The sequence below is a fragment of the Littorina saxatilis genome, linkage group LG17 (assembly GCF_037325665.1).
Source record: "Littorina saxatilis isolate snail1 linkage group LG17, US_GU_Lsax_2.0, whole genome shotgun sequence".
Lineage (NCBI taxonomy): Eukaryota > Metazoa > Mollusca > Gastropoda > Littorinimorpha > Littorinidae > Littorina > Littorina saxatilis.
The window spans coordinates 13516252-13536857 of NC_090261.1; the positions used below are offsets into that span (position 1 = coordinate 13516252).

The 20606-nt window shown below is 43.0% G+C and overlaps 3 protein-coding genes across 4 annotated transcripts in view; 1 reads left to right on the forward strand and 2 right to left on the reverse strand.

The window, feature by feature from the left end:
- The window catches only part of LOC138951802 (probable nuclear hormone receptor HR3), a 28805-nt gene extending 13103 nt beyond the window's left edge, over nucleotides 1-15702 (forward strand). Inside the window, exons 4-11 of one of the 2 annotated variants that reach the window (XM_070323354.1) lie at nucleotides 651-763; nucleotides 2443-2590; nucleotides 7168-7481; nucleotides 7724-7855; nucleotides 8057-8183; nucleotides 10629-10904; nucleotides 12261-12341; nucleotides 13194-15702. In XM_070323354.1, the coding sequence (XP_070179455.1) occupies nucleotides 651-763; nucleotides 2443-2590; nucleotides 7168-7481; nucleotides 7724-7855; nucleotides 8057-8183; nucleotides 10629-10904; nucleotides 12261-12341; nucleotides 13194-13378 (1376 nt within the window). In that variant the 3' untranslated portion in view covers nucleotides 13379-15702. The remainder of the gene's footprint in view (nucleotides 1-650; nucleotides 764-2442; nucleotides 2591-7167; nucleotides 7482-7723; nucleotides 7856-8056; nucleotides 8184-10628; nucleotides 10905-12260; nucleotides 12342-13193) is intronic. The other variant, XM_070323355.1, reaches the window with a different exon arrangement.
- LOC138951803 (uncharacterized) lies at nucleotides 2861-5249 on the reverse strand. Its single transcript, XM_070323356.1, has 2 exons — nucleotides 4547-5249; nucleotides 2861-4092 (listed from the first exon to the last, which is right to left on the reverse strand). Exons 1-2 carry the CDS (start codon nucleotides 5100-5102, stop codon nucleotides 2885-2887), a joined length of 1764 nt encoding a protein of 587 aa, XP_070179457.1. The 5' UTR covers nucleotides 5103-5249; the 3' UTR covers nucleotides 2861-2884.
- A 2295-nt stretch (nucleotides 15703-17997) lies between the features above and the next one.
- Nucleotides 17998-20319, reverse strand: LOC138952685 (uncharacterized). Its single transcript, XM_070324384.1, has 2 exons — nucleotides 19496-20319; nucleotides 17998-19255 (listed from the first exon to the last, which is right to left on the reverse strand). Exons 1-2 carry the CDS (start codon nucleotides 20317-20319, stop codon nucleotides 17998-18000), a joined length of 2082 nt encoding a protein of 693 aa, XP_070180485.1.
- Nucleotides 20320-20606: the final 287 nt, after the last annotated feature.

The following is a 20606-nucleotide window of genomic DNA, read 5'->3' on the forward strand; positions in this document are numbered from 1 at the left end:
TAATTGTGTTTTAGGACATTATCTCTACTGTGTGTGCTGTAATTGTGTTTTAGGACATTATCTCTACTGTGTGTGCTGTAATTGTGTTTTAGGACATTATCTCTACCGTGTGTGCTGTAATTATGTTTTAGGACATAATCTCTACCGTGTGTGCTGTAATTGTGTTTTAGGACATAATCTCTACCGTGTGTGCTGTAATTGTGTTTTAGGACATAATCTCTACCGTGTGTGCTGTAATTGTGTTTTAGGACATAATCTCTACCGTGTGTGCTGTAATTGTGTTTTAGGACATAATCTCTACTGTGTGTGCTGTAATTGTGTTTTAGGACATAATGAATATCATAATCTCTACCGTGTGTGCTGTAATTGTGTTTTAGGACATAATCTCCACCGTGTGTGCTGTAATTGTGTTTTAGGACATAATCTCTACCGTGTGTGCTGTAATTGTGTTTTAGGACATAATCTCTACCGTGTGTGCTGTAATTGTGTTTTAGGACATAATCTCTACCGTGTGTGCTGTAATTGTGTTTTAGGACATAATCTCTACCGTGTGTGCTGTAATTGTGTTTTAGGACATAATCTCTACCGTGTGTGCTGTAATTGTGTTTTAGGACATTATCTCTACTGTGTGTGCTGTAATTGTGTTTTAGGAGAAGGCAAGAGGACGGTGAGCTCTCTGCGTGTACAGGGTATTCCCTGTCGTGTGTGTGGAGCACCTTCCTCTGGCTTCCACTTTGGGGCTCTCACCTGCGAGGGCTGCAAGGTATGAACTATATATGATACCTTTTGTTTTTAGTCACAAGGTTAATGATGATTTTGACAGGTAGGTGTCAGTGACCGACTTCTTAATGCCCTGTCCAGAGTTTGATCATTGGTGGGAGTAACACAGAAATCCATAAAGGTTTCCCTAATTCAGTTCAGTATGGGCTGGCCTTATTATGCTGTGCACACTCAAGATCCCAAACTCGATTTTGATGTTTTTGTGCTTTTTGACTCACATGCGAAGCAAAAGTGAGTCTATGTACTCACCCGAGTCGTCCGTTCGTCCGTCCTGGCGTCCGTCCGTCCGTTGGATATTTCTTGGACACTATTCAGTCTATCAGTACCAAATTTGGCAAGATGGTGTATGATGACAAGGCCCCAAAAAATATACATAGCATCTTGACCTTGCTTCAAGGTCGCAGGGGCCATAAATGTTGTCTAAAAAACAGCTATTTTTCGCATTTTTTCCCATTTTCTCTGAAGTTTTTGAGATTTAATACCTCACCTATATATGATATATAGGGCAAAGTAAGCCCCATCTTTTGATACCAGTTTGGTTTACCTTGCTTCAAGGTCAAGGTCACAGGAGCTCTTCAAAGTTGGATTGTATACATATTTTGAAGTGACCTTGACCCTGAACTATGGAAGATAACTGTTTCAAACTTAAAAATTATGTGGGGCACATGTTATACTTTCATCATGAGACACATTTGGTCACATATGATCAAGGTCAAGGTCACTTTGACCCTTATGAAATGTGACCAAAATAAGGTAGTGAACCACTAAAAGTGACCATATCTCATGAGAGAAAGAGCCAATAAGCACCATTGTACTTCCTATGTCTTGAATTAACAGCTTTGTGTTGCATGACCTTGGATGACCTTGTCAAGGTCACATGTATTTTGGTAGGAAAAATGTGTAAAGCAGTTCTTAGTATATGATGTCATTGCTAGGTTTAGCTGAAGGTCAAGGTCATGTAAAGGTCAAGCATGTGAGTCGTATGGGCTTTGCCCTTCTTGTTTTAGACTTAGTAAATCATTCTCCATGAGAAATATTTCATATTAAATAAACAGTTTTGGCCTTCTGAAAAGCTGTCTAAAATGAGTTATGCCGAAATTCCATGACGACATTGATATGATGAGGTTAGAACTTCTTCTTCTTCTTCTTCTGCGTTCGTGGGCTGAAACTCCCACGTACACTCGTGTTTTTTGCACGAGTGGAATTTTACGTGTATGACCGTTTTTTACCCCGCCATTTAGGCAGCCATACGCCGTTTTCGGAGGAAGCATGCTGGGTATTTTCGTGTTTCTATAACCCACCGAACTCTGACATGGATTACAGGATCTTTTTCGTGCGCACTTGGTCTTGTGCTTGCGTGTACACACGGGGGTGTTCGGACACCGAGGAGAGTCTGCACACAAAGTTGACTCTGAGAAATAAATCTCTCGCCGAACGTGGGGACGAACTCACGCTGACAGCGGCCAACTGGATACAAATCCAGCGCGCTACCGACTGAGCTACATCCCCGCCCAGGAGGTTAGAACAAAACTGAGACATACGCATTTATGCCAACTTGGTGACTGCAAAAAAGATTAACGTGTTCATTGTCCTGTGTTAAGTTGATTGAAAAGACATGGATGAATATCGACTTTTAATTATTTTTTATGTTCTGTGCTTCAGGGATTTTTTCGTCGAATGGTAAAGGAACGAGAGCCTGGGATGTACAAGTGTTCTAGCGGCGGATCCTGTGAGATCAGCACACACACTCGCAACATGTGCAAGGCCTGCCGATATCAGAAGTGTATCACCAACGGCATGTCTGTTGAAGGTGAGCGGATTAGATTGTGTTAACTTTGTGTTTTGTTTGGTTTTGTAATCAGAGCACCTCAACAACTACACAATCCCAATCAGATAAATTGCTAAAATTCCAAAATCAAGAATCACAAAAACAAGAAATGTTTAAGTTGATGGGATGATTAATTATATTCAGAACAAAGTATTCGTAAGAACTTCAACCTGTTGGTCTTTAATGTGAACAAACAAGATGCACAAAATACAAAACTCAATGATGTCTGATACTGATACAATATTCACCGATTGCTTTCAACATGGAGGGGTGTGCCTAAATTGTCTCACCTGTGATTTGTAAATGGAATCCCGAAGGAATGGAACAAGTGAATCGAAAACAGTGGTAGTGGATGTTGACCACGCTCTTTGTGATGTTAAACGTGGGGACATCGGTGTTTGTGAATGACAAGGAGTGACTGTGTGCGACTGCAGATGCTTCGGGAGAGGACAAAGGCAAGGTAGGATATTGTGATTCGTGTGTTGCTTGGGTGGTCGTGCCACGACTGTCACTGTCCTTCGTAACTGTGGTGTTTTGGAGCAATGCTGAGTATGTTCGTTTTTGCTTGTCCGTGCTGTCTGTGTGGTAAGATCGCAACGACGATTCAGCCTTGTGGCCTGTGATGCGCATGATTTCTCGTGCTTCTACACCATTGTTTGAAAGGACTGTGACAGTAGTGGCACGCACACAATGGTTTGTGTACCGCATGCTCAGTTGGAGTCGCTCACTGATGTTTGGCATGAGCTTCCCGATTGTGTTGTGTCCGAGTGGTACAGTTGTGTACCAAACGGTTTCATTGCAAGGTTTGAATCTGTTCCCAGATCTCGCCTTTTGAAAGAAGACATCGTTGGTCTTGTTGCGTCTCTCTAGATAGAGACGCAACGACATCAGAGGGCAGTTTGGTAATCCATTCGCATACATCCGTGCTTTTGTGTGTTGGTTTGTGTCTGTTGTTTTTCCGGGGTGATTCTTGGTGCATTCAGAATGCTCCATTTCGACAAACTCCAGACCCGTGTCATCGTGTTTGAAGGCGAAGGAAGAGGCTTTCAAAGTGCGGCTATTCTCCCTCCCCCGCCGAGCGAAATGCAGTTGCATATCAAACCAGACTTTTTCCTGCAATTGCTTTTGATGGTCCAAATCAAATGCATCCATCGCTCTGATCTTTTCTAGATCCAAATCGCGGATGTTGGGAGTGTGCTTACTTTTGTCACAGCCCTCTTCCTTCGCCTTCTTCATAACAGCAGCGAACATACGATTGCTATTTGCAAAAGAAGAATCGGACATTAAACAAATGTTTTGAGCGTGCGGCGGATTGCGGAGATGGCGGTTAATACCCGCTCTCACGCCAATCATCGTACTCTTTGAGTAGCGTCCTTCGGCTTTGTTCCTCATTTCGGGATAGAACTCCCGGAGAAGGCTGTCCAGCTCCTTGGACGGAAGCTCCTCGAAAGCGTCGTCCCCTTCTCTCCGTTCTCGTAGCCATTCTACGGAAAACAGAAAAACAAAGATATCTTGCTTATTTTCTAATCTATCAACTAGGAATTGAAGCTAAAATATGGAAGTAAATGTGTGTATGTGTATGTTGCTGAGAGAGAGAGAGAGAGAGAGAGAGAGGGGAGGGAGGGAGGGAGGGAGGGAGGGAGGGAGGGAGGGAGGGAGGGAGGGAGGGAGGGAGGGAGGGAGGGAGGGAGGGAGGGAGGGAGAGAGAGAGAGAGAGAGAGAGAGAGAGAGAGAGAGATATATGACGTCATATCAAGATTTTGACGTAATCATAAGGAACAAACCATGAAGTGTTTGGGCATCTTTGATGACGCAAATAACAACTCAATACAATACCATGTTCATCTAGAATTAAAACGTTTACCTCTTTCAATTTCATTTTGTGGTGGACTGTAAATCCAAACGTTGGTAAAAGAAGAAAAGGAAATAGTACTTTACCTTTGAACATTTCCACTGCAAACTTTGTGTTCTTCTTTGTGTTTTTTGAATCCACGTTGTCCAACAGTTCTGCACGGTGTTGCTCGTCCAGAGACACCCGGAATCTTCGCTTCTTTGCAGTTGACGACTCGGACTCCTGGATGTCGTTGTTGGGCTCATGCCGCGGGCGGTCGGTCGCTGGCGCATCCTTTTTTCCAGTTGCCTGGACGTGGGCTGCTTGTTGTGGCTGTCTTGGCGCTGGGCTGTTGTCGTTGGGTAGGATGTCCGCCGTTGCTGATGCATCTTTTGGGATCAATGGGTCGTTTCTGGCAGTTGCCGGGACTGTTGCACATGATCCTTGGACTTGCTGTTCCTCTTCTTCTATCCATTGTTTAATGCTTTCATCATCACCCAATTCACTTCCACAATCGTCAAGAGACGACAAGTAAATATCAAAATATGCTTCTTCCTCCATGTTAGATTCAGTTTGATTTGCTTTGACAGATTCATACACCGTGACCATGGCGACACGTAAAACACATGACTTGTATTGATACGCTTGCCAGGAAGTGTACATTGAGGCAGATCCATTTGGAGGTGAGACACGCTGATTGCCTGACCGCTGAGTGATTGCATTGACCAATCAAAATGTCGAATTAACAAAGAAGGATTTACAATGTGACTTATCCTTGAATTGTTGTACTTCCGCATTCTTGTTAATGTTTTGTTTCGTCTATAATTAAACGTACCATGAGCTTTAACCTTTCTTGTGCTGTTAGTCTACCACAGTTCCTTCAACTTTATATTTCCAGCGTAATAAAATAGCTTTCATGGTGAGTGTGAGTGTGCAGTTTTTTTTCTCCAAAAGCCCAAGCCTAACATAGCAGTCCAGATAATACCAGCCATAAGTACATGTCCGAGTTTGTGTGAGTACAGTGGAACCCCCTTTTAAGACCATCAGAAATCTGAGAAAATCGGGTCTTATAAATGAAGGAGCCTTGAAATGGGGGTAAATTTACAGAATTTATGAACAGGACATCTGGGAAAACAGGGCTTAAAAGGGAAGGAGTCTTGAAATGGGGGTAAATTTACAGAATTTATGAACAGGACATCTGAGAAAACAGGGCTTAAAAGGCAGGGAGTCTTAAGTTGGAGGGGGGACTTAAAAGGAAGGTTCCACTGTATAAACAACTCATTGGTGTAAGCGGAAGACTGTTTTGCAGTTCTGTCGGTGTCAGACTCTACCTGTTTAGGCCAAACCCAAACATCTCTGGAAATTTGATTTGAAGATCCATATTTTCATTTTCTCATGGATCAGGAGGAGAGACATGTCTGCAGAATCAAGTCATGCAGATATTTGTACAGTGGAACACCCCTTTTCTTCTTCTTCTTCTTCTTGTCGATCACTCAGATGGAAACGCCGGTTCTCCGCGCAAATGTTGCCGTGCGCTGTAGGTCGTCCAGACTGCCATAGAGCTTCCCTTGCACCGTGGTCGCCTTCGCCCAGATCTGGCTCCTGAGGCCATCGTGTAGTGGGCAAGTCTGCAGCAGGTGTTCCGTTGTCATGCTGCCTGTTTGACAAGGGCACTGGTCTGACTGGCCAATTCTGAACTTGGTGAAAAGGTGGTGGTTCATTCGGTTGTGGCCTGTCCGCAGCCTGAATATGAGGACCTGCTCAGACCTTGTGAGCAGGTGAAAGGCGTCGTTTTTGTTGTAGTGTGGGTGCTGCTGCAACCACCTTTTGTGTTGCTTGGCCTTGATGATGGTCTTGGCTTCTTTGAAGGTGGTTGATCTGTCATTCTGATCCTTCGTAGTGCCCTCCTTTGCCAGAGTATCTGCGTCTTCGTTGCCTGGTATGTTGCAGTGAGAGGGGACCCATTGCAGCACGACTGTGTCGGCTCTGCACAGGGAGATCAAGGCGGATGACAGGTCATTCAGTTCTTTGTCTCTGGCAATTTCTAAGGCCTGCAGGACTGACTTTGCGTCGCTGAAGAACACAACGTTGTTGGAGGAGAGTGGACTGTGCTCAATGTGGGCTGCACCTGTCTGGAGCGCTACTGCTTCAGCCTTGAAGTTGGTGGAGTAGAGGCCGGTAGCGAGGGAGATGTGTTCTTCTTCTCGACCTCCTGGGTACTTTATGTAGATTCCGGCACCACCACCACTTCCGACAGGTCCGTCAGTGTATACATGAGTCCATTGGCGTTGGGGGTAGGAGTTGTGGATGTGTTGAATGGTGAGAGACTTGAGTTCAGCACAGCTCTGGGAGTCAACACCCCTTGTAAGACCTACACAAATCTGAGAACATTTGGTCTTAAAAGAGAATGTCTTGAAATGTGGGTCATTTACACATAAATTACAGAGGTTATGAACAGAAAATATGAAAAAGCAAGGTGTTACAAGTGGGAGGTCTTGGGGGGTTGTCTTAAAAGGAGGGTTCCATTGTACAAATTCAATATTTGTACAAATTCAAGATCCATGTTGACTTCTTGTGGATCAGGCAGACAGGTAGGTAAGATATTAATACCCCTGTTTTGATATAAAATGTGATCTAAAGTTGGGGCAACACTCGTGAACATGCCCCTAACGGTTCTACCGTGAGAGCGTAAAACAACATTTCATTGTATAAATTGTGTGTTGATCAGGTAGCAGGATAGGCCGGCAGCCCAACGCAGTGAAACACGCCATCTCCCTGGAAGTGAAGAAACAGTGCATGGAACAGTCGGCTCACTCGCTGTCTACCTCCAGCCTTGGGCTGGGAGATGTTTGCGGGGATGACAGCGTGATCCTGGCAAGCCGCACAGCGGACAGGCTGTCCAGTGTTGGCACCAGTGGCAGTCCGGCCTCCGCTGTGTCCAGTGTCAGTGACAGCGGTCTCCTTCTTTCATCTCTCGGCTCCATGGATGTCAAGGAAGAGGACAGTCCTGATATTTCTTTCTCCGATGTGGAGCTATCCGAGGTCAGTTTGCCATTACTTATATATTTGTTTATTTCTTCTTCTTCTTCTTCTGCATCACTTGTTGATTTGTTCATTTCATCTTCTTCTTCTTCTTCTTCGTTTAATCATTCAAAGGCTGCAACTCCCATGTGGATTTTAACGTGTATGTTCACTTTATGATTTTTATCCCCAACCATTTAGGCAGCCATATTCCGTTTTGGGGGCAGTTTGTTTTTGTTATTGTTGGTGTGTTGTGTTATCAGGTGCCATCAGTGCCATCAGTGCCATCAGTGATTGACATCAAGGGGGAGCCTTATGATGCGGAACTGGAGGATCAACTGATGAAGGACTGTCTGGAACATGCAGGCATGGAGCTGATCCACATGTCTTCACTGGTAAGTTAGCATGCATGAATTGTCAACATCCATATGGTCACATAAGCACAAAACACATGTGATTTTAGTTATTTATTTACAATAACTTGAGAAAAGCAAGGTTTTGTATTGGATAAAGCATGGTTTATAGAGATTTAAACCGTAATAATGGAATGACACATTTCAGCATGTTTTTTTAATCAATGTCTTACTGCATTTTAGGATCGGAGAAAGTCAGGCGTGTACGATGAATCAATGTTCCGGAGCTATGCTATTATGTGGAAGAAGCAGATGAAGCACTTTGAATTCCACACGCAGTGTTGCCTTCGCTTTGCCAAAAAAGTTCCAGGTAGTTTTATGTCTAACAGTTTCATATCTTTTCTCATCAATTGTTTACTTCTGTCCTGTCTGTCTTCTTGTCTTGTCTTTCTCTCTCCTTTAACTTTTTTTAAAGGGTTGTTCTCTGCATGCTGTGGATCGTGAAATCTAGTCTCCAACCAAGTTTTTGTACCAATTGAGCATCGATAACAGCCTCCCAAGGGACCAACCAATAAAAAACGCTGGCGCTGGACCCGAGTACTCTTCAGACTGGCTCGCTCCCCCAGTATGAAAGTTTTTGTCTTGTGCACGTGGATTTAAAAAAAAAATATATATTTATTTATTTTACACAATTAAAAAAATTATTAGAGTAAAATAAAACATTAAAACGTTCATAATAAACAATAGTAAACAAAAATTAAAAAATAAAAAAATAAAAAAAATAGACCGCCCATGCCGGGAATCGAACCCGGGTCACTTGGATTTAAAAAAAAAATAAAAAATAAAAAAAAAATTATTTATTTATTTTACACAATTAAAAAAACTATTAGAGTAAAATTAAACATTAAAACGTTCATAATAAACAATAGTAAACAAGAATTAAAAAAAAATAAAAAATAGAACGCCCATGCCGGGAATCGAACCCGGATCATTTTGGCCATAGACTCTCTCGTGCTCTCTGTCTCTCTTTCACCGAGACCAAACCCTGCATTGTAATTTCTTTGCCGAGACCATTTCCTCACCCGTTGTCTGGCTTGCAAATCATGCTTTTCTCGTCACTGCGTGACGTGTTCGCCGCTCAAGTCTCCCCTTTAGTTCAGGCTGTTCGCAAAGCGACCAGCCTCCCACCGCAAAAACTCCCACCGTTAAGAGTGGCTTTTGTGATTTATTTCGCATTTAGGTCCCAGGTAACATTATGAAGTTTTAATACGATCAATCGGACCTATTATCAAGTTAGTGTATCAACTTTTGAACGAACTGCGCCCAGTAGTTTCCCAGCAATAAGCTGTTAAGTCGAGACAGACAGATAGACAGACAGACACACACACAATTAAAGTCTGTTGGACCCTAGTACTGCGTACTCGGGGAAAATGGTCCGCATAAACAGGTGGTCTTTGAAGAAAGGAGAATTATATAGGAAGGAACCTTGGCAGGATTTCTTTGGGGTGGACGTGATGGCCAGGTGTTCGTTATCAAGGTGGTCAACAGCAGGTATGACTTTAGTACAGAGCATTTGTTAAATGCCAGACATGATGGTAAAGTTTAAAAAAAAAACTGTGTATATCTCCGCTACACAAGTGAAATTAGGTTTGTTTTGGATACAGATTTTTCTGTTCTATGAAATCATCTGTTTCTTTTCTGATAATACAGTGGAGTCCAGCTATAACGAACCTGGGTATAACAAAATCCCTCTTTTAACAAACTGCCATTGATTTCCCGGCAGACAGCCTTCTATTTCTTACTTGTTACTTTCCGGCTACATCGAACCTTTTGAACTCATTTGCATAACGAACCCCTCTTTTAACAAACACGTTTTCATCGCCCCAGAGCCGTTTTGTTTCTGACAAACAGCGGGAGGTGCACAGAACAGATCGAACCAAAACCAAAAGTTGTGGTGACGTCATGACATTTTGCGATGTACGTCAGCGAAGCTCGTGCACATGTGGTCTGTCTTGTTAAAAACAATGGCTGACGAACATGGTTTCGAAATCTGGAACTGTTTTTTTGTTTTCTCCGATCCGTGACCGAGTGACGCGATATAGAACCACGCGTTCGTTTGAATCAATACTCTCCTCAGGCAGTGAAGTCTCCTAAATTGCTCAACACTGTGGACAGTCCGGTGTGCAGTTATGTCCTGTGAATGAGCGAGTCAAAGTTTTATCGTGAAAACTGACGCTTTTCATGCACCTCCCGCTGTTAGTTTGCCTCTCTCTATGGATTATATTATGAAGCTGTTGAAAACATGCAGAGATTGTACTCTCCAAGGGAAGATCGATGGAACGATCATTTGAAGGTGATGTATCTCCCTTGAGGTTTGTTGTACCCGGAATCCACTGTATATACATTTCTACTTCTGGTTTTTTTCTTCTTCCAGGTTTTAATAAAAAATACCTTTGGTGGGAATATGTCTGTTTTGACTGAAAGATTTCTGTTCTCTGAAATCATCTGCATTGTTTTTTTTATAACATATAAATTTCTACTTCTTCCAGATTACAAAAAAAACCTACCTTTGGTGGGAGTATGTCTGTTATGTCTGTTCTCTGACATCATCCGTTCTCTGACATCATCCGTTCTCCGACATCATCCGTTGCGTTTTTGGTTAATGTTTTTCTTGTATACCCCCCCCCCCCCCCCACAGGTTTTAGAAAGCTGCCTGTGGTAGGAGCACAATGAACGTGTTTAAGGCAGAAAGATTTATGTGTTCTGTGAAATCGTCTGCAATGTTTTGTGTTGATTATTTTCCACTTTTTTCCAGGTTACAAACATTTGTCTCTGGATGATCAAGTGGTTCTGATGCAGAATGCCATTTACCCCATAGTTGTGTTGAGCCACTCGAGCAAGTACGACCTGGAGACAGGATTTTACAATTACTTCAACTTCACTGTGCCAGAAGAGAACAAAATCCTTGAGATGAGCCCGGAGTTTGCCCCCCTGCAGGAACATTACAAGCACATGGGCCTGATGGCTCAGACCATGAATATGACTGATATGGAGTATACCCTGCTGTCCTGTCTCCTGCTTTTTGACACAGGTTAGTGTAGCTATGTTCTTGACGACTCAGACCATGTGTATCTCCGTTATAGACCATGCAAATCTCTGTTATAGAGTATACCCTGCTGTCCTCTCTCCTGCTTTTTGACACAGGTTAGTGTAGCTATGTTCTTGACGACTCGGACCATGTGTATCTCCGTTATAGACCATGCAAATCTCTGTTATAGAGTATACCCTGCTGTCCTCTCTCCTGCTTTTTGACACAGGCTAGTGTACGTGTAGCTTTGCTCTTGACGACTCGGACCATGTGTATCTCCGTTATAGACCATGCATTTCTGCGTTATAGAGTATACCCTGCTGTCATCTCTCCTAGGTTTTGACACAAGTTAGTGTAGCTTTGCCCTAGACGACTCAGACCATGTGTATCTCCGTTATAGACCATATGTATCTCCGTTATAGCACATACGTATCTCCGTTATAGACCATGTGTAACACTGATATGGAGTATTCCCTGCTCTCCTGTCCCCTGCTCTTTGACACAGTTTAGTGTAGCTTAATTGTCCTGGACGGTTCAGACCATACGTATCTCCATTATGTTGTTGGTCTTTGTCAAATTTGTGTTTGTTTTATCTGTTTCTTTGTGCTTGTTTTATCTGTTTCTTTGTGCTTGTTTTATCTGTTTCTTTGTGCTTGTTTTATCTGTTTCTTTGTGCTTGTTTTATCTGTTTCTTTGTGCTTGTTTTATCTGTTTCTTTGTGCTTGTTTTATCTGTTTCTTTGTGCTTGTTTTATCTGTTTCTTTGTGCTTGTTATATCTGTTTCTTTGTGCTTGTTTTATCTGTTTCTTTGTGCTTGTTTTATCTGTTTCTTTGTGCTTGTTTTATCTGTTTCTTTGTGCTTGTTTTATCTGTTTCTTTGTGCTTGTTTTATCTGTTTCTTTGTGCTTGTTATATCTGTTTCTTTGTGCTTGTTTTATCTGTTTCTTTGTGCTTGTTTTATCTGTTTCTTTGTGCTTGTTTTATCTGTTTCTTTGTGCTTGTTTTATCTGTTTCCTTGTGCTTGTTTTATCTGTTTCCTTGTGCTTGTTATATCTGTTTCTTTGTGCTTGTTTTATCTGTTTCTTTGTGCTTGTTTTATCTGTTTCTTTGTGCTTGTTTTATCTGTTTCTTTGTGCTTGTTTTATCTGTTTCTTTGTGCTTGTTTTATCTGTTTCTTTGTGCTTGTTATATCTGTTTCTTTGTGCTTGTTATATCTGTTTCTTTGTGCTTGTTTTATCTGTTTCTTTGTGCTTGTTATATCTGTTTCTTTGTGCTTGTTTTATCTGTTTCCTTGTGCTTGTTTTATCTGTTTCCTTGTGCTTGTTATATCTGTTTCTTTGTGTTTGTTTTCACCTTCAGAATGTCCAGGTCTAAAGGGCTTGGAGGAAGTCAAGGAATGTCAGGACCGTATCATGGAATTTTTCCTAGCCTACGAGTCCAGTAAGTAATCTTTTTATAATCATAATAAAAAATTAACATTGAATTGCCCCTTGTTGTGAGAGCTCACGGCAATGCACGCACGCATGATGTTAATGATGTTAAACCACCCGGGTTAAAAAGAGTGTATATCCTGTTTGGGAAATACTATTGGTGCTCGTCAAAGGGTTTTAAAGAGTGGAGCTATGCGCGTGCATTTACATCATAATTAACATCAGTTGCAGTACACAATGTCTTGTTTTCCCGCAGTGGGGCACTGCGGTTATGAAATTAAAGGCCCCTCCTGTTTTTGGAACCGCAGGAGCTTTCTAGTTTGCTGTTAGGTAGATTTTTGGTTCCTCTTTCCTGTCATGCTCTCTTTTTCTTCATGAATTCTTTTCTTTTTTCTGCCTTCTTGCTCATTCACCTGTATTTTTTCCAAAAATCCCTTCTCTTGCCGCTTGTCTCGCGATTCATGTATAGTTTAATCTGTTAGTGTTCTGATGTAAGTCCAGCAGTAGATAGGTTAAGCCTATTTTAACATACTGGAAACTGGTAATCTTCCAGTAGGTATTAATTTAGTTTTACTAAAGCCTGCTGGGACACAAGTAATGGGTTAGTGCATTTGTAAACAGGAATCGCTTGACAAGTGGCCCCCTTCATCCCCCCCTTCCTCGTCCTGATATGGCTCTGCGTAGTCGGCTGGACGTTAAGCAACAAATAAACAAACAAACAAACAAATGTCTTGTTTAAATCCAGGACATTACTTCAACTTACAAGGTGAGTATCACATGTTCTTTGTCATTTCTCAGCAATGGTATGACAATTAAACAGTGATAACCATACTATTTTCAATCTTTCTTCACCTTATTTCAGAATTGTCTGCTCTACGGATGATTTCAGAGAATTATGCTGACGGACTGCGGCGGTTTGGAGAGCTGATGTTGCGCCTTAGTGAGCTGAGTCTGGCCCGTGTTCAACACATGCAAGTCATCACGTGCTTTCTCTCCAAGAACCCCGAACTGGAGGTACATGAACTGTACAAGGAGATGTTCTTCTGACAGTATGAGCCTTGTCAACAGATGCCCGGATGTGTTCTGCTGACACCGCATGCTTCAGTAATTCCTTCAGCAGCTAAAAGCACAAGGACATGTTCTGATGCAACACGCTTGGGCAAGATTAACAGCTATCGTGTTTTAAGCGTGGTGAAACGGTCCGATGTTTTGACGAAAACAATTCTAATACGCCAAGTCGAAGACTACTTGTTCGAGTCAAAAATCAAACCCTATCGCTACGCAGAAAACATGATAGTGTTTATATTGGTATTCTGACCTAGGTGTAGGGTTATAAACTTGCAAAATGTAAGATTTTGCTTCTAAGTGGCTGTTTTCTGACGAGAGCAGACGAACTTTCTTTGCGCATGTTTATTGCCTATACGCCTTTCTCTGCCCTCAAGGCCGAACAACACAACGGCATTCGTACTCAACATAACGTCAAGTTTGAGGTTTTTCGCGTGTAAAATAAACCAACCAAACTGACGATGAGGAACAGTGAAAACTCATCTTTTTTGTGATTTTTTTCTCCATTTTGACTGATCGAAAGTCCTTTTTCAAGTGAGGTAAACATGCGTGCGCACGTCTTACAGACTTTGCTAAGCGGTGACGTCCCTTGCGCACATGGACATAAAGGACATACATTGTGTTACTATGTCATGTTGCGTGTAGTTTTGTTGTTGTAAATATAAGTGATATTGAATGACTTCCATACATATTTGGAATAATCGCCAAAATAGACTGTCCAATCACAACCCCCAAAATTCCCCCACATGCATACCAGAATAGCAATGTACAGCTGTACTGGATGTCGAGGGTACAGCTGTACTGGATGTCGAGGGTACAGCTGTACTGGATGTCGAGGGTATACAAAGAGATGTTCTTTTGACAGGACATCTTTTTCTTCTTCTTCAGCGTTCCAGAATTTTCTGGTTACGTGTGAGCTCGTTTGTCCCTCAGTTGAACCATGTGCAAAATCACTTTCGTGCTGAGAGACGGCATGGCTTGAGCAGATAAGACCAAACCTTGCTTCGTTAGAGCGTTCAGTTAAATGTGATGGAAACTTGGAAGGAGACGACATGGTTGTGTACGAGAGGCAAAGGGTTAAATCAGGTGTCACATAACTTCTCGCTATGATCTAGTTTGCGATGCCCTTGGCTGCAAACTGTATACAGTGGGAACCCCCCTTTTAAAACCATCTTTTCTCAGACTTTCTCTTCATAGCCTATGTAAATTAACCCCCAGTTTAAGAATTCCTCCTTTTTACATTTAGTCAAGTTTTGACTAAATGTTTTAACATAGAGGGGGAATCGAGACGAGGGTCGTGGTGTATGTGTGTGTGTATGTGTGTGTGTGTGTCTGTCTGTGCGTGTGTGTGTGTAGAACGATTCAAACTACTGGACCGATCTTTATGAAATTTTACATGAGAGTTCCTAGGAATGATATTCCCGGATGTTTTTTTCGATAAATACCTTTGATGACGTCATATCCGGCTTTTTGTAAAAGTTGAGGCGGCACTGTCACACCCTTAATTTTCAATCAAATTGATTGAAATTTTGGCCAAGCAATCTTCGACGAAGGCAGGACTTCGGTATTGCATTTCAGCTTGGTGGCTTAAAAATCAATTGATGACTTTGGTCATTAAAAATCTGAAAATTGTAACAATTTTTTTCTATAAAACGATCCAAATTTACGTTCATCTTATTCTTCATCATTTTCTGATTCCAAAAACATATAAATATGTTATATTTGGATTAAAAACAAGCTCTGAAAATTAAAAATATAAAAATTATGATTAAAATTAAATTTCCGAAATCGTTTTAAAAACTATTTCATCTTATTCCTTGTCGGTTTCTGATTCCAAAAACATATAGATATGATATGTTTGGATTACAAACACGCTCAGAAAGTTAAAAAGAAGAGAGGTACAGTAAAGCGTGCTATGAAGCACAGCGCAACCGCTACCGCGCCAAACAGGCTCGTCACTTTCATTGTCTTTTGCACTAGCGGCGGACTACGTTCAGTTTCATTCTGTGAGTTCCACAGCTTGACTAAATGTAGTAATTTCGCCTTACGCGACTTGTTAAGACCTGATTGTGTCTGATTGTTGGAGGTCTTAAGGGGGGGGGGGGGGGGGGGGGGTCCACTGTACAGTATTTTGGAACAGACTCCATCCTCAACTGCCCTTTGTGCATTTTCAGTTTTCCGGTATTAAGTGTTGTGTGGAATTCATATATATCCAGGCATGGGAATTGTCCGTCGAAAGGCAAATTTCCGCCCACATGTTTTTTTGTTCCGCCGAAAAAGCAAAAGTGTCCACCGAAAAAAATAAATGGGTGTGCTTGCCCTTGAGTAGCTGTAAGATTCTGTGATGGCTTATATAAATTCTGGAGGATGTAATTTTGGTGCTATAAAGAACCGACGCGCTCACAAAACAAAACGAACACTAGAATTGGAAAATTAATTAAAGTTTATTGAATACTTGTCGATGTCATGGTAATTCGGAATCAGCTCATAATATCAATATATAAAAGGCTAAACATAAATCTATGGAGAGGCTAAGTAACCTATATCGGAGCGTGGCGGAAAAACTAATCTAAGTTTAGAAAGTGAATTAAAGCTAAAATGTGAAGTAGAAAAGACTAGCTTGAGTGAGAGTGCAGAACAGTAGAGTGTGAAGCGTGGAGCATGGAGCGAGAAGCGCGGAGCGTGGTGCGAGAAGCGCGGAGCGGTGAGCGAGAAGCGCGGAGCGGTGGAAACTGATAGAAAAGAAAAAACTAAACTTAGAATTCGAAACAAACTAAACATCAAAGGTGTCCTAAAAACATAAACATCAAAGATGGACGACAAAATGGCGGCCGAAACAAGATGGCGGCAAATCAATAAAAAATCACCAAGACAAAAATATGTTAGAAAAACCCTACATAGAATAAACGTAGGACACAGAAACGGAAAGAAGACAAAGAAACGGACAGAAGACACAGAGACGGAAAGAAGACAAAGAAACGGAAAGAAGACACAGAGACGGAAAGAAGACAAAGAAACGGACAGAAGACACAGAGACGGAAAGAAGACACAGAAACGGACAGAAGACACAGAAACGGACAGAAGACAAAGAAACGGACAGAAGACACAGAAACGGACAGAAGACAAAGAAACGGACAGAAGACACAGAAACGGACAGAAGACACAGAAACGGACAGAAGACAAAGATTCAAAACGAAAATTACACGAATTCGGTAAATAAAAGAAACAGTCAGAAATGGATACTCGCCTTTGACAGCATCAATAATCTAAAACAGACTCAAGGCGAGCAACTGAACCTGAACTACAAAATAACTTAAAACAAAACTGGAGGCTGGCAGAAAACACTGGGCCCCGGAACAGAGCAAAAAAATCTATCTATCCTAAAACATCTTGTTCCGTGAACGGCTTCCCAGTAAGTGACGACGAAAACAGGCTATCCACCACAGAGGTGAACTAAAAATACTGCGCGTTACTACAATATTACTGTTGCAAAACATGCGTCCCGTGCTCTCCGGGGAAAACTCCATAGGCTGTCCAGCGTGAGCCATACAGGCACATGAAATTAAAATCAGAAAAACGCCGGCCACACTACCTTGTTTATAAATTAGTTCGTTACAATATTTAACGTCATTATAACAAAACAAAGTTCGTACCAGGACGCTCATACTAAAAAAAGAAAACTAGAGGATAAAGAGCGAGCTAGACCCGCACGCGAACCTACAGAGGTGGCTGCAAAATGGGAACAAATAGGGACAAAAGTGAAATAAGATAATAAAAGTGAAAGAACAAAAAGGGGAAGCCACCACCACGGAAAGTCGCATGCGAGTCAAGCTAAAAGCATGACTAAAAAACACAAGCAAAACAAAAAGAATCTAAATACACAGAAGGCTCCTTAGCAGGGGCATTCACATTCCCCCCTCGAAGACATCTTAGTCTTTACAAAAGTCAACATAAAAAATCAACAAAAACATCGAATACAGGCGTGGTTCAAAAACAAAATCCGAAACATTACAGAATCCTTTTGGCATTATCCAAAACGTAGCTGTTCAAAACGCACTCTCATACGTGGTTCAAAATACAAAAAATCCGAAACGTTACAGAATCCTTTCGGCATTATCCAAAACGTAGCTGTTCGAAACGCACTCTCATGAGTCTCAATCTAAAAATCACACGTGTTCTTTCAACAAATGTAACATCATATTTCGTCAGTCCGTCACTGTCAACATATCGTGTCAACATTATTCTTACACCTTTACATAACCCGCAACTCAGTATGAAAGACTGTAGTCGCAACCTACAAAATACAAAAGAAAAACATCTTCAGTCGTCTTAATCATAAGCACAGGCATCCGCACGCGGGAAGGACTAAACAAACCGATTCATTAAGCGCTTGCCTCTGTCAAGAGCTTTCGTTCCAAAATGCGGAACCAAAAACATATATACAAATGGAGAGAAATCACAAAGTCACAAAAAATATTTGCATTAAGACGAAATTTTCTCCCCAAATCAAAACAGCGCCACCTGTCAAAAAGGCGAACGGATTACGTCAGACCAAAACATGCACAAACGGTCTGTCGAAACAGTAAAGTTCACTGGGAAAGTCATTGAGTGTCCGGGTCTGCCTTCACCAGCACGGTCAGCTTAGAGATGGGGCGCCAGTAGTAGAAAGTGGAATGGCTCGTCTTCGAGGTGACCTTGACAGTCTTGAGCTTGCAGGTTCGCACGAGTCCATCGTCGCTGGGGCGAACCTCCGTCACGAGTCCAAGAGGCCAATCTGCTCTGCATACGGCTTCGTCACGTAGCACGACGACATCTCCGACAGCAAGGTTACGTTGAGGAAGAAGCCACTTTCTTCTTCGTTGTGGTCTTCTTCGTTGTGGTCTTCTTCGTTGTGGTCTTCTTCGTACTGGTCTTCTGGTACTGGTCTTCTTCGTCGTGGTCTTCTTCGTTGTGGTCTTCTTCGTACTGGTCTTCTTCGTCCTTTCCATGACATGGAGGGCGTCGGAGATGCTGGGTTCGGCGAGTGTCGTGCGATATACGGAAGTGACTGATTCACCTTCGTACTCGCTGAGACAATGTTCTGTTAGAGACACGTGCATCACGTCATGGACAGACTGTTTTGGCGACACTTGTCCCAGTATCGTCCAACCCAACGGTGTGAGAACGGCGTATGGGTCTCCCTTGATGACTCTCTCTGGCATGAATAGCTCTGCATGATCGTAGCCAATCAACAACCCGGGAGTGCAGCCTTCGAGCAACGGGGGAATCTCGCTGGCAATATGACTCAAATGCTTGATGTTACGAGCGGTCTCTGATGTTGGTATGTTCTCAGTGTCATTGGTGAGATGGTCCGTCGTGTAGAGCGTTTTCAGGTTGTGGGAAACATTGGAGTTGAGGGCCTTAACACACAATCCGGTCACTCTCTGACATTCGATATGAGTGTTCTGAGAAGTCATAGTGTTCAGCCTCAATGACGCTGGCTCGGAATGAGTGTTCAGCTTGTCACTCAAAGATTCAGTAACGAAGGAGATGCAAGACATGGTGTCAAGCAGCGCGTATGTCGTATGCTCTACCGTGGGATTCTCTTTCGTTGAAACTCTGACCGGAACAATCATGGTAGCTCTGACTGGTCTGTCTGACTTGTTGGTCGTCGCGAATGCTGATCCAGAGGCAGAAACACGGGCATCTTGACTGATACAGACAAACCTTGAAGAATCTGGCGGTCCCCGTGCATTCCGTTGCTGATTGGGAATCTTCTTCCTGTAGCTAGGCGCTCCATGCAGCATAGTGAGATGTGGGCCTTGGCACTTGTCGCATATCGCCCTGGTAGTGCAGTCTACACTTCTATGGTCAGTCTTTCTGGCACAGGAAAAACACAAAGACGCTTCGTACATGAAGTGTTTCCTGTCCTCAACGGGAATCTCATCGAACCTCTGGCATCTGAGTAGAGGATGAGAAGAAGAGCTGGTCGGAAAACGAACGGTACAAAAGGGACAGACTTCGTCGCAGTTCGTATTCAGGACAGTTTTCGCGTGATGCTGACAAAGACTTTTGTCACACTCTTGACATGCAGATGCAGTAGAAAAATCCGTACTGTACGATGTTTTCTTGGGGACTGATGAACTGGCGGTCTGTGAGGTGGAAGAGGCGGCAGATTTGCTGGAGGAGAAAAGGGGCTCGCAAAGGATGTCTGCCTCTGTCTTGATGAAAGCTGACAACTCCTCAAAGGTAGGGTAGCGTTTCTTCTCGTTCTTGGTCTTGTTTACTTTCCGCACCCAGTTTCTCACCAACCAATCTGGAAGCTTGCTCATGAGTGTCTTGTGATAGGCTTGGTCTTCCAGATTCTGTAGCTGGCCTATCACTCGGCTCGCCACAAGGCATTGTCCAAGAAAGTCCGAGAAGGCGCGGAGGGCTTGTCCATCTTTGGGTTTGATAACCGGCCATGCATCTAGTTTCTCTCGGAAGGCTCTGGCAACGACGAAAGAACTGCCGAACCTTTCCTCCAACGTCTGAAGGGCCTGCTGATAGGCCTGGGCATCTCTGATCAGAAAGAGTCCCTTGACCGCATCCTTCGCCGGACCGTCCAAGTACTTCTCCAAGTAGAGGAGCTTTTCCTCTGCAGAAACGCCCTGCCGCTCAATCAAAAGAGTGAATGAGGACCTCCAGAGAGGGTACGTCAAAGGATCTCCTGAAAACGTAGTGGGCTCCTGCGTCGGTAACCTGTTGATCAGGAGAGCCTCAGCTAGAGTACGAGCTAGGGCAGAACCCTCGGAGAGCGCTGGTTGGCCTTGCATCTGAGGAAGGTATGCATCTTGCCCGTAGTAGTCTGAAGGGCTCGTGACCGGAGCCTCTTGAAAACCATGCTGTGTGTAGTCCGTGTCAGGAGCAAAGCTTGCAGCGTGGTCATATTGCTGCGTTTGCATGGGAGGATGCATGACAGAAGGCCCATATGCAAAGTTTGGCACATAGGTCGGAGACTCTCGGGAGGTCATGGCAGGAAAAGGACCAGGGAAAGGCCCGGGAAAAGGTCTCGCTGATGGATTGAGGGATTTGTGAGGGAAACGGGAAGGCGCGTAGATCTGGCGAGGACGATCTTCGTGGCTTGGAATCTCAGCTTTGACAAACTGAGGCCGAAAGGAGGTCGCGAATTGGCCTCCGACTCTTGTCGTCATCGTGGTGGCTGTAGTCATCGTCGTAGTGGTAGGAGCCG